Genomic DNA, 10,335 nt, shown 5'->3' with positions numbered 1-10,335 from the left:
TAGTCTTTGCTCTATTTTATATTGCCTCATAGCCTCTATTCAGTAGTTCTCCACCAGGGTCAATTTTGCCCCAGGGGACATTTGGCAAGGTCAAGAAATTTAGCTGTAGAGAAAGGAGATAGGACAACAGATAGAGGGGGATTCCGAGTTCAAAGTGGTGTTATTTTGTTTTGTTTTGTTGTCTTGTTTTGTAAAGACCGGGGAGATTTCAGCATGTTTAGGACCTGAAATTAATGAGGAAGAGAAGAAATAATTGGTAGAATTAGATCCCCAAATGAAAGAGAAGGGGAAGTTATCTAGAACATTAGTAGGTAACTAGTCTAGGACAGAAGGTAGGCCTCTTCGTATGAGTTCGAAGAAAAGCTGAGAATATAAATACATTTTAGTTTGTTTACGCAGTTCATGTTCGAACTGTCAAGCAAGGGTGAAAGGGTCAGAAGCTTGGGGATCTGGAAAAAATGAAGGCGTAGAATAGCAAATGGGGGGAATTAGTGAGAAAAACAACCAGAAGCATGTAAAGGGATTGTCATGCTAGGTGGTAGACCAAGCATCTGGAAAGCTCTCCGTTTATAGCAGTGCCAACCTGCATGGTGAAGTAGTTCATTTTTCAGGAGACCTCAGCTGCTGAGGAATAAGAACAGAAAAAATAGATGATGAGATTGAGCCAGAGATTGTGATTTCCTGAGAAGCTTCAACAGAAGAAAAACTTGAGTCAAGGAGGGTCAAACTGTCGCTGGGAGAGCAGATGAATCATCACAATAATAGCATGATAGTTATCATGATAATATATATCAAATGCTTGTTTTGTGGCCTGTCACTTTTCTAAGCACTGTGTGTGCTCTAGGTCATTTAATCCTTATAATGGCAATGGCAGAGGTTGCTATTATGATGTCCTCAGAAAATTGAAGCACACATAGTTAATGGTAGGCTAGAATTTTAAACCAGGCAGTTGGGCCTCAAAGGCCATGCTCTAACCATTACACTATACTGCCTGTGTTTGAAAGAATCTAAGTTGGAGAAGGATGGTAATCAATTACTGATTAGCCTGATAGATTGAGAAGAAAGGGAGGACTTAAGGAAGTAGGGGTCTTCAGGAAGAGAAATGGGTATAGAGAAAGGAAAGGGAGCACTAACAGCTAGGAGATTGAGGTCAAAGTGACAGAGTCTGGAAGTTCAGAGAAGGACAAGCAAGGCTCAAGGTAGTGAGTTGCTGAAATGAAGTACAGTGGAGATGAAGAACATTCAACCAAGGGAGATTTGGAAATTGGAGATGCACTGTGACAGAAGGACACAGTGACATCCCTCAGAAGAGTGGCAGGACTTGGAATACAGAGCAGAGTATGAACAAGCTGCGCTTCATATGCACAGCATAGTCCCATCAAAGGAGCTCTGCAGCTGCTGTGTCCTCTGCCTGGAAAGCTCCTCCCAGAAATGTTTGGGGTGGTTTGCTCACTTCATTCAGGTCTTTGCTGAAATGTCACTTGCTCAGAGGAGCCTTCCCTTACCATCTCTCTCTCTCGATCCTCTTGCCCAGATTTATGGTTCTTCTTAGACCTTCTCATGCTCTGATGTTCTATTATGTAATAGATAACTATTTATTGTTTCTCTTCTCCAGTAGAATAATCTGTGATCAGGGACTTTATGCCTTTTGTTCACAAATGTACCCATAGCATCCAAAGTAGTATGTGGAATGCAGGAGGTTCTCGTGAGTGGATGAAGTACATTTGGCTCTCTTGAGGGACTGGATCAGGAACTTGGTTTGCATCAAGAACTGAGATCATACCCACTGTTTCTCTGGGGTTTCTGGTCTCTCAGTGATGCTCATTTCTGCATATCCACTCCATTTGTCTCTGTGGACAAGTTTTCTCCGACCTTTTATTGTGCATGGTTGTCCCATCTTTGCTAGAGTGCCCAGCCAGTTCTAATTTCTAATTCTCAGAAGAAAGAATTTAATTGTCACAGCTTAGGTTTGGCATCCTTCCATTCCTAGCAGCGTGACCAAGTAGGAATCAGAGAGAAGGACCCTGCGAGGATGAGTCAGATGGAAGTGAACATATGGTTTTCAAAGAAGGCTGTCTCCTCAACCCCGAATGTACTTAGTACAATGACAGAGCATTAGGGGTGAAAAGACTACAATCTAATATTTTCATCTGTTTATAAATGGGAAAACTGAGGCTCAGGTGGGGAAACTCAAGGTCATACATTAAAGTGAATGGTAGATCTAGGTCTGTTGACTTGCAGCCTGTCTTTTCCATATCATATTACACTACCTCTCAAAGAGATGTTAGCATGAAACAATTAGAGAGGGATTTCTGAACCTCTGCCCTACTGACATTCTTTGTTGCAGAGAGGTGGCTGTCCTGTCCCCTGGATGACATTCAGTAGCAAATACTCACTACATTCCAGTAGTGAAATGACCAGCACAATTTGACCTTACCAATAAGCAGTACCTAAGTATTTACTTTTGCTATAAATGCATTTTTTATTTTTTGTGTATCTTTGAAATTTGTTGTTTAATGCATATTTGATGTATATGTGTATTTTAATATTTGTTGATTGAATACTTTAATATCTTAGGTTTAAGCTCCTAAAAAATAGGGACCATATCTATTAAAACAATTAGTTCAGTCCCAGCTTACTTGATAAGGGACAGGAAAAAATGAGCCTAAGGTCATCTCCCCTTGCTCTTGATTGTTCCAGAAAGCAGCCCATTTAAAATGGATACAGTGATCTAAAATAGGGCAAGGAAAAATATGTTTGCATCTTGTCTTTCCTTCCTCCTTTGCTCATGGCAGACACCACTAATTGATACCAGTGTTTTCCTGCTGAGCCCAGACACTGCATCAGAATGTTCAAGAAAACACTCTAGTTAGTCATTACCAATCTACTGGAATCTGCTGGAAACTGTTCGAATTAGAAAAATCTTTTTTAGCCAGCTGAGAACTTGGGACATTGGAAGGGAATCTCTGGATGTGAGCTATTTCAAGACTGCCCTGTCCTGGATTCATCCCTAATTGTCTGGATGTGAGCCATTCATTTTCAAAATTCTTCCTCAGAAATATTTTATACCCAAATATTAATTCCCAAACCCTTAGGTTTCAGAAATAAAATATCTTTATATTATTTTAAGTGACATAGGGTGGTTAAAAAGCTTGACAGTGAGTACTCTTTTGCCTAAATCTATCTCTTTAATTAGGTACTGCTGTACAAACAACATTGCACTAACTTTAATGGACATTTTTTTTTTAAGTTGAAAGTGCTCATAAACCCATCCCTCTAATAAATAAAAGTTTAAATTTTTACATTCCTTTACCAAAATTATTTACCAAATATGTCATTTTTTAAGGTTATAATCATAGCATATGCACAATTTACATTTTGCCTTGTTCAATACTGTCTTAAATACCCGCCTACAATTAATATCATGAGTACTTGAAGTTTCTACTTTAACTCTGGAGTTATTTTCTTGTAAAAAATTCAGCTTCAGCTTTGTTCTGGAAAGAAGTCTTAGTGAAAACCCAATCAAATGATGTTTGCCATCATCACCAGAACCCCTAGTGCTTTTCTGTGAGTGGGTGGGAGTTAAACATCTACATTCTGCACAAGGGTATCCAAGTTGATGACTTATGATATTGCAGTTATCGTACCGTGCCAGCAATGAGTGCTTCTGACAGAAAAGCAGACCAATCGGAAAGGAGGAAACCTTTGCTTACCTAAACATGTTTTTAATTATAATGTTAACAAAGATAAAGCAAAACCAGGGAAACACACAGTAATCACATAGGAGTCTAACGACGTAAACATCATTTTTTCTCAGATTCTATTTACTTACTCTAAATCTGTTGTCTTTTCCAAATATTGCATCTTTATCCTCTTTACTAGTATTTCTTTATGAAACCCCAGATTAAATGTGCTTTAACAGCCAAGTAATTATGTAGAGAAAAAATACCAAATATAAAATAAATCATGTTGGCATTTAAAGATTAAAATGAAGCCACAGCTTGATCAAAGAGATTCATTAGTTGATATTTGTTCATCATTATGAATATTTCAAATCTTATATAGTCAAAAGTGATCCATTACTGTTTTCTAGGAAGTGATAATATCTCCTCCAGTGTCATTAACAGTGTTAATCTTGGTCAAGGTTTCCTGCATTAAAAATTTATAAAAGCAAATGTTGCTATAGTAACTATTCTAGAGCAGTGTTTTCCAGCCCTTGTGATTCATGGACCGCACTTGCGTGATTATAAGCATAGCATCACAGGCAAGATGTTTTATACACACACACACACACACACACACACACAGAGATACATACCAGGGTACTTCAAAAAGTTCATGGAAAAAAAGGAATTAAAAGGTAATGCAAATCTTTCCATGAACTTTTTGAAGCATCCTTTTATATGCAAACATGCAATATGCTGTCCTCCTTTTTCACAGGGAAATTTTTCCTAAAACAAAAAACACTAAAACAGTCATAACTGCATGAAATGAGTTCCCCAAGGAGCAAAGTTTCCTATGCATTTACTTTTGAACACTCACATGCCTTTATCCAAGTAAATTAAATTATTTCTGCTACTCCCGTGAACACATGTGTGACAACTTTCTGCTTAGCTCTCATCCTTTCCTCTAGTGAATCAATGCATTCTTTGGGGATCTTTCAGTTGCAAGCAACAGAAGTGCTCTCCAGCTAGTATAGACAGGAAGGAAGCATTTACTGGAAGCGCAACCTGTGTTACACAGCCAGGAGAGGCTCAAACCAGGTGTCAGGAGCTCTCAAAGCCAAGTGCAGTCTCTCTCCCCAAGATCTCGTGCTTTCTCCTCATGTACACTTGCTTCTTCCTTCCCTCTCTCAGCAGACTGGCTCTTTGTGCACATGGGTAAAAACTGGCCACTTCCGAAGGCCCTCTCTGCCCCGAGTCTGCATGCTAATTCCAAGTTCTTAGACAGTCACTTTGGAGGTAGAAAGAAGGTGGCAATTTGCCTTTTGTTGTTGGAATGGGAAGTGGGTTCTCACTCAGGAAAGAGATGAAGGGAAGGCATGAATAGAAGAGATATTTTGGAAGTAAATATTTATGACACTTGCAGCACCTGAAGTCAGGAAGTGAAGTACACCTATGTGTTTTTTACCTATTTCATTTCTTTGTTTCTGCCCCAATACATCAAAATTAGCCAGTCTTTTTGACATCTATTGGGGGAAATAAATAGTTTTATCTATCTTGAATCCTATTGGGAAATAGGGAGGATACAAATTCTTAATGAAAAAATAAACAAATAAATATAGGTGGGTTTACTTCCTGGCACATCAGAGTGTTACTGAGGACAACAGCGAAGCCAAAGTTATTAACTCAGTCTGTGATGCTCACCTGGTCTCAGGGAGAGTTAAGAGTGGGAAGAAATGCAAAAGGCAGCCAAGCCCCTCACTCCCCTCTGAAGTGAGTGAAAAACAGAGCCAGAAGGAGGAGGCCAGAGAGGGAAGACCCAGCAGCACCACTGAGCCTGAAGGGCAACTTAGGGATCCTCTCTTACTGGTAGCTTGCTGGAAGCCTAGAGGGCCCAGGGAAATCAAATTTTTATTGTGTTCTCCAATTCTATGGCAAATCTGCTCATTTGGAAGATCAGATTCGGGTCTTGTAAAAGTGTTTGCCTGAATTTCTCATGGGTAAGGACAAGAGGCCACAAAGAGCAATTTCAGGCAGGAAAAGGAAGGGGGCGCTCCAGCTCTGTTTCCAGGAGTCCAGTCCTGACCTTCACCTCTGCTTTGCAGAGACTCAAAGTGAGTTTTGTATACGTACTAACAAATTGAACGAGTGGTGTGAAAGCCTAATAGTTCAGTCCTCATCACAGCCACTGTAGTTAGTTCTCTGGGTACTGGATGAGGAGCTAGCCTTGAGACAAGCTAACCAAGCCGTAAAAGTGGTTTTGTTGCCATCACACAGGCCCCCCCTTATGCTAGTGTTTCCTCTGCTCTTGACCCCTCTCTGCACTTCTTTCCAAAACCTTCAAGAAAGGACTATAGTTATTAGCAACTTAATATGAATAGATGTTATCTCTTCAAAGGATATTTCCATTTTAACCTTATCATTAGTTAAAGGTCTTCCATGGAAAATTTCTTTCCATGTTAAAGAAATTTTAAGGGGCCGGCCCCGTGGCGCACTGGAGAGTGTGCCGCTTAGGAGTGCAGCGGTGCTCCCGCCAAGGGTTCGGATCCCATGTGGAGACCGGTTCCCACTCACTGGCTGGTGGCGCACTGGAGAGTGTGCCGCTTAGGAGTGCAGCGGCGCTCCCGCCAAGGGTTCGGATCCCATGTGGAGACCGGTTCCCACTCACTGGCTGAGCACAGTGCGGGCACAACACCGAGGGTTGCGATCCCGTTGCCGGTCAGTAAAAAAAGACAAAAAGGAAAAAAAAAAGAAATTTTAAGGAGAGTATATTTAAGAATTTGTAATAATTTCTTCCTTTCTCAAATATTAGGTTCTTGTAAAATCAACTTAGTTCTGTCCTGGGTTGAGATTCAGCCAGTGCCCACGGGTTCTCTCTCTACTGCTACAATATTAGTTTACTTCTAAACTGGCTGGGCAATATCTGAGCCCACCTTCACCCTGTTTCAGTGCTCCCTGGTCCTCTCTGGGACTTCCTGGAGCTCCCTGTGACCCAAAAACTAAAGGGTCATCCTTGGTGCATTTGGGGCCTCCTGGGTCCCTCTGTTCCAAGTCTGTCATAAGCATCCAGTCTGATTGGTTGTGGCTAATGCCATTCTGGTGGTGAAATATTTTGAATATTCCCCCTGCTTCTATCTCTTTAATTGTACTTTTAACTGTTCACATTACAAATTAAGGCACATCCCCACCCCCACCCCCAATCTACAAACTGACACCTCTCCTGTAATCTATTTCCCCAGCTACCTTCGAATAACAAATGGAAAAAAACAAAACAAACCAAAAAAACCCTGCTGAATAATAAACTCTGGGAAAATATGGTTGGGGAAAAAAATATAATCAGACCTGGGATTCTTAAATTTTAATATAAGAAATCACCTTGAGAATATGATTAAAATACAAATTTCTAGGCTCCATCTTTAGAGATTCTGATTTCATAGATCTGGGGTGATTTAGGAGTCTGTATTTTTAACTTGGATCCAGGTAAATCTGATGTTGATGGTACTTACATCACACTTGAGAGCTACTGAGCTCAACTGTTGCTGTGAATTACGCACAGTTGCCTATGGGTAGAACATATTTATCACCAGGAGCTTAGTTTACCAGGATCTTACAGGCGTCCACCTTACTTCAATTCCTACAGCTTTAACTATAGATGATTATGATGCATATATTCCTGGCACATTTTCACTGAATGGTGCTCCAGTGTTCTTGGTGTTTTATAAATATACTCTTTTTTGTTTTGAAATTACAGAGTCTGTCATCCCAAGTAGTGGAACTTTTCATGTAAAGCTCCCTAAGAAGCACAATGTGGAACTTGGAATAACCATAAGTTGTAAGTAGAAGTTACATTTTTAAAATATGAAATTTTAAAAATATCAGAAAATTGTGTTGTCAAATGGTTTACAGGTGTGGCAAGTGTTTTAAGGGTCATTGCCAAGTTTCAATGTCAGGAAACCAAAATGTGGAGCCAGCCACACCTCCAGCACTTACTAACTGTGTGAATGGAGCAAGTTACTTAAACTCTCTCTGATCTTATGTTTCTTTATTTGCAAAATAGAAATAGGGATATCTGCAAAATATAGCATTGTTTTAAATATTAAGTAAAATAGCATATTTATGTACCTAGTATAGTTCCTAGCAAGTAATAAGTAAGTACTCAAGAAATATATGTCTCACACCCCCCATAAATAATTAGATGAACAGATAAATGCATATAGATTCTCTACATTTTAGTACTTTATGGATTGTTTTCATGATAATCTACTTAACAAAAATCACACATTTACTTTTAAGGCTATCTTCCCATCTGTACACTATGCATCTATAATCCATTTCACAAGACTAACACAATGTCTCTCACTTTAGTAAAATTCTGAATTCTTCCATGGTGCAGGGTGTCTGGGTAACTAAACCGAAAGGAAAAGCACAGCACATAAATGTGTTTAATCCCCTCCTTTCCTCAAGCTCTAGTGTATAACTGGTTTGGTAAAACAACTTTGAAAATTTCAGCCCCAAAAGACTTTTCTAGAATGGACAATGAGGTTTTTTTTTTTACTTTTAATATCCATAAACTAAGTTCATCCATAAATGCCCCAAGAAAATGAAGCAAATGACAAATGCATAAAGACCAAAGGAGATGTAGAGACAATGACTGTGACCAAGAGGTGGTCCCTTCTAGAAAGATTGACAAAGCTGCATAAAAGTACCTCAGTACACTCTGTTGATAGCATTTTCGTCGGTGGTTAAGGCAAAAAGAAATAAAAAGAGTTCCCAATTGGGTAGTGTGAAAGGGGGCTGTCCAATTCAACTTTGTTGCTGTAAGTTTAAAACTCAAAATGAAATTTTATTCTTAACCAATAAACCACACATCTACTGTAACACTAAAAAGAGTTATACTACAATTGAGAGTAAATGTTAAGAACAAGAAGCCATATGTATGTGAGAGAACCTATATCCCCTTTAATTCGATGTGGTCTATTGGGAGAAAAGTGGAAAGATGAAATGGGATTTTGGAGACTCCAACCCTGTTCTAGGTGTTACTAAAGTCATTTATGCCTTTAACTGGGTATAATTTATTAACCCAACTTATTAACGATGAAGCAAAAATAGTATGTCATTATTCTGTCAACAGCTGTGGTGACAGAAATTAAGGGAGAGCACAAAAGAATTTACTGTTCCAAAAATATCTGGGGCTCAAGGTGGCTTTTGCAACCCCTTCTCCTTCATTCTGTTTATTCCATTCATTTATTTCATCAGAACTGGCTGTGAAAGTGGTACGTCTTGGAGTAGTGTAGTACACACCTACCAGCTGTACGCAGAGGCCCTGCCTCCCTTCCATTCCTTCCTTCTTCTGCTTCACTCAGTAAATACATTCTGGGTGTGCACCATGCCCTGAACCCCATGCTGAGATTTAAGATCACACATTCTCTCCTTACAGATGTTTCCTGCTGGCGGGTATTCTGAGAACAGCTACTCCTCAGAAGCTTCTATCACCACTGCCAGTCATTTTACTCTCAAATTTTAATTTAGGAAAATGATCTTTTGGGGGTTGTTTTATACAATAGATGTAGTCTTAAAAATTAATATAAATAAAAATATAATTTATTCAGAAGAGTATCCATATAAAAAATAATCCTGAGATATATTTCTTTTTTAGAAGTAGATATTTATATGTTCAATTTGTTTGATGTAGCCATGTCCACACAGCTACAAAATATTTGTTTTATTTAAATAAAGAATCATTTAAAATTATACTTTATGATGGTGCTTCATATATTTTAAGCATTAGTTCTGAAACTGATTTTAATACCAATGATAGCTGCAACCTCCAAGCCCCCACAAGAATGGCTTGAATGCCAGCCAAGCAGAAGCAAGTGCTGTGCATGGAAGGTAGAAGTGTTATGCGATTCCTGGATGGAGAAATGATGCATAAGCTTGTCAAATATGCTTGTCAGTCCTTCTAGAGCTACAGCTCCATGTACCCAACTAATCTTCACCGTGCTGAGTTGGTGTTTCCTTGTGGAAAATACACGTATTTTGCCTGTTGAGAAAGCAGAATTTGCTTTAAAAAAAAGAGCCAGAGTCTATTTTCAATGTTATGAGATAGTAAACTCCTGAGGCACAGTTCCTGCCACATACAAGGTGCTTACTGAATACCTGTACTCACATGTGTGGAGTGAATGAATAAGAAGTAATTACCCAGAAACAATGTTCTACTAAGCACTGTGCACTCCAGGAAATGAGCCTTTCAGGGAGATGATGAACCTAGATGTTTGTGCAGAGGCTGATGCATGGATTGAAGAAGACTTGACTTTGAAAATGATTAAGAGCAAGGACTTAGAGCCCAGGCTGCCCCACTCACCAATTCCCTAGATTGCTCTGTCCCTAGTTCCCTCCACTATCAAATGGTGTACATATTTCCTTCTTCACAGCATTGTTGACAAAATTAAATGAGTTATTATCTGTAAAGTACCTAGAACACATTGTGAACCCCAGCAAATGTTAGTGACTTTGCTGATGATCATTATTTACAACACATAGAGCTTTGTAAAATATTTTAAGCATAGCACTCGGCCACAAAATCTAATGCCAACTACGGGCCGGCCCGGTGGCGCACTGGATAGTGCGCCGCTTGGGAAGCGCGGCGGCGCTCCCGTCCGAGGGTTCGGATCCC

The 10,335-nt window shown here is 39.5% G+C and overlaps 1 protein-coding gene across 3 annotated transcripts in view; it reads left to right on the top strand.

Moving 5' to 3' along the window:
• Nucleotides 1-10,335, top strand: part of GRIP1 (glutamate receptor interacting protein 1) — a 110,735-nt gene that overhangs the window by 24,215 nt on the left and 76,185 nt on the right. For all 3 annotated transcript variants that reach the window (XM_008589762.1, XM_008589761.1, XM_008589764.1), the window contains one exon: nucleotides 7,414-7,494. In XM_008589762.1, the coding sequence (XP_008587984.1) occupies nucleotides 7,414-7,494 (81 nt within the window). The remainder of the gene's footprint in view (nucleotides 1-7,413; nucleotides 7,495-10,335) is intronic.

Source organism: Galeopterus variegatus, unplaced genomic scaffold, assembly GCF_000696425.1.
Source record: "Galeopterus variegatus unplaced genomic scaffold, G_variegatus-3.0.2 Scaffold5641, whole genome shotgun sequence".
Classification (NCBI taxonomy): Eukaryota; Metazoa; Chordata; class Mammalia; order Dermoptera; family Cynocephalidae; genus Galeopterus; species Galeopterus variegatus.
The sequence above is the reverse complement of the archived record's forward strand: the minus strand, read 5'-3'. Positions and strand labels throughout refer to the sequence as shown.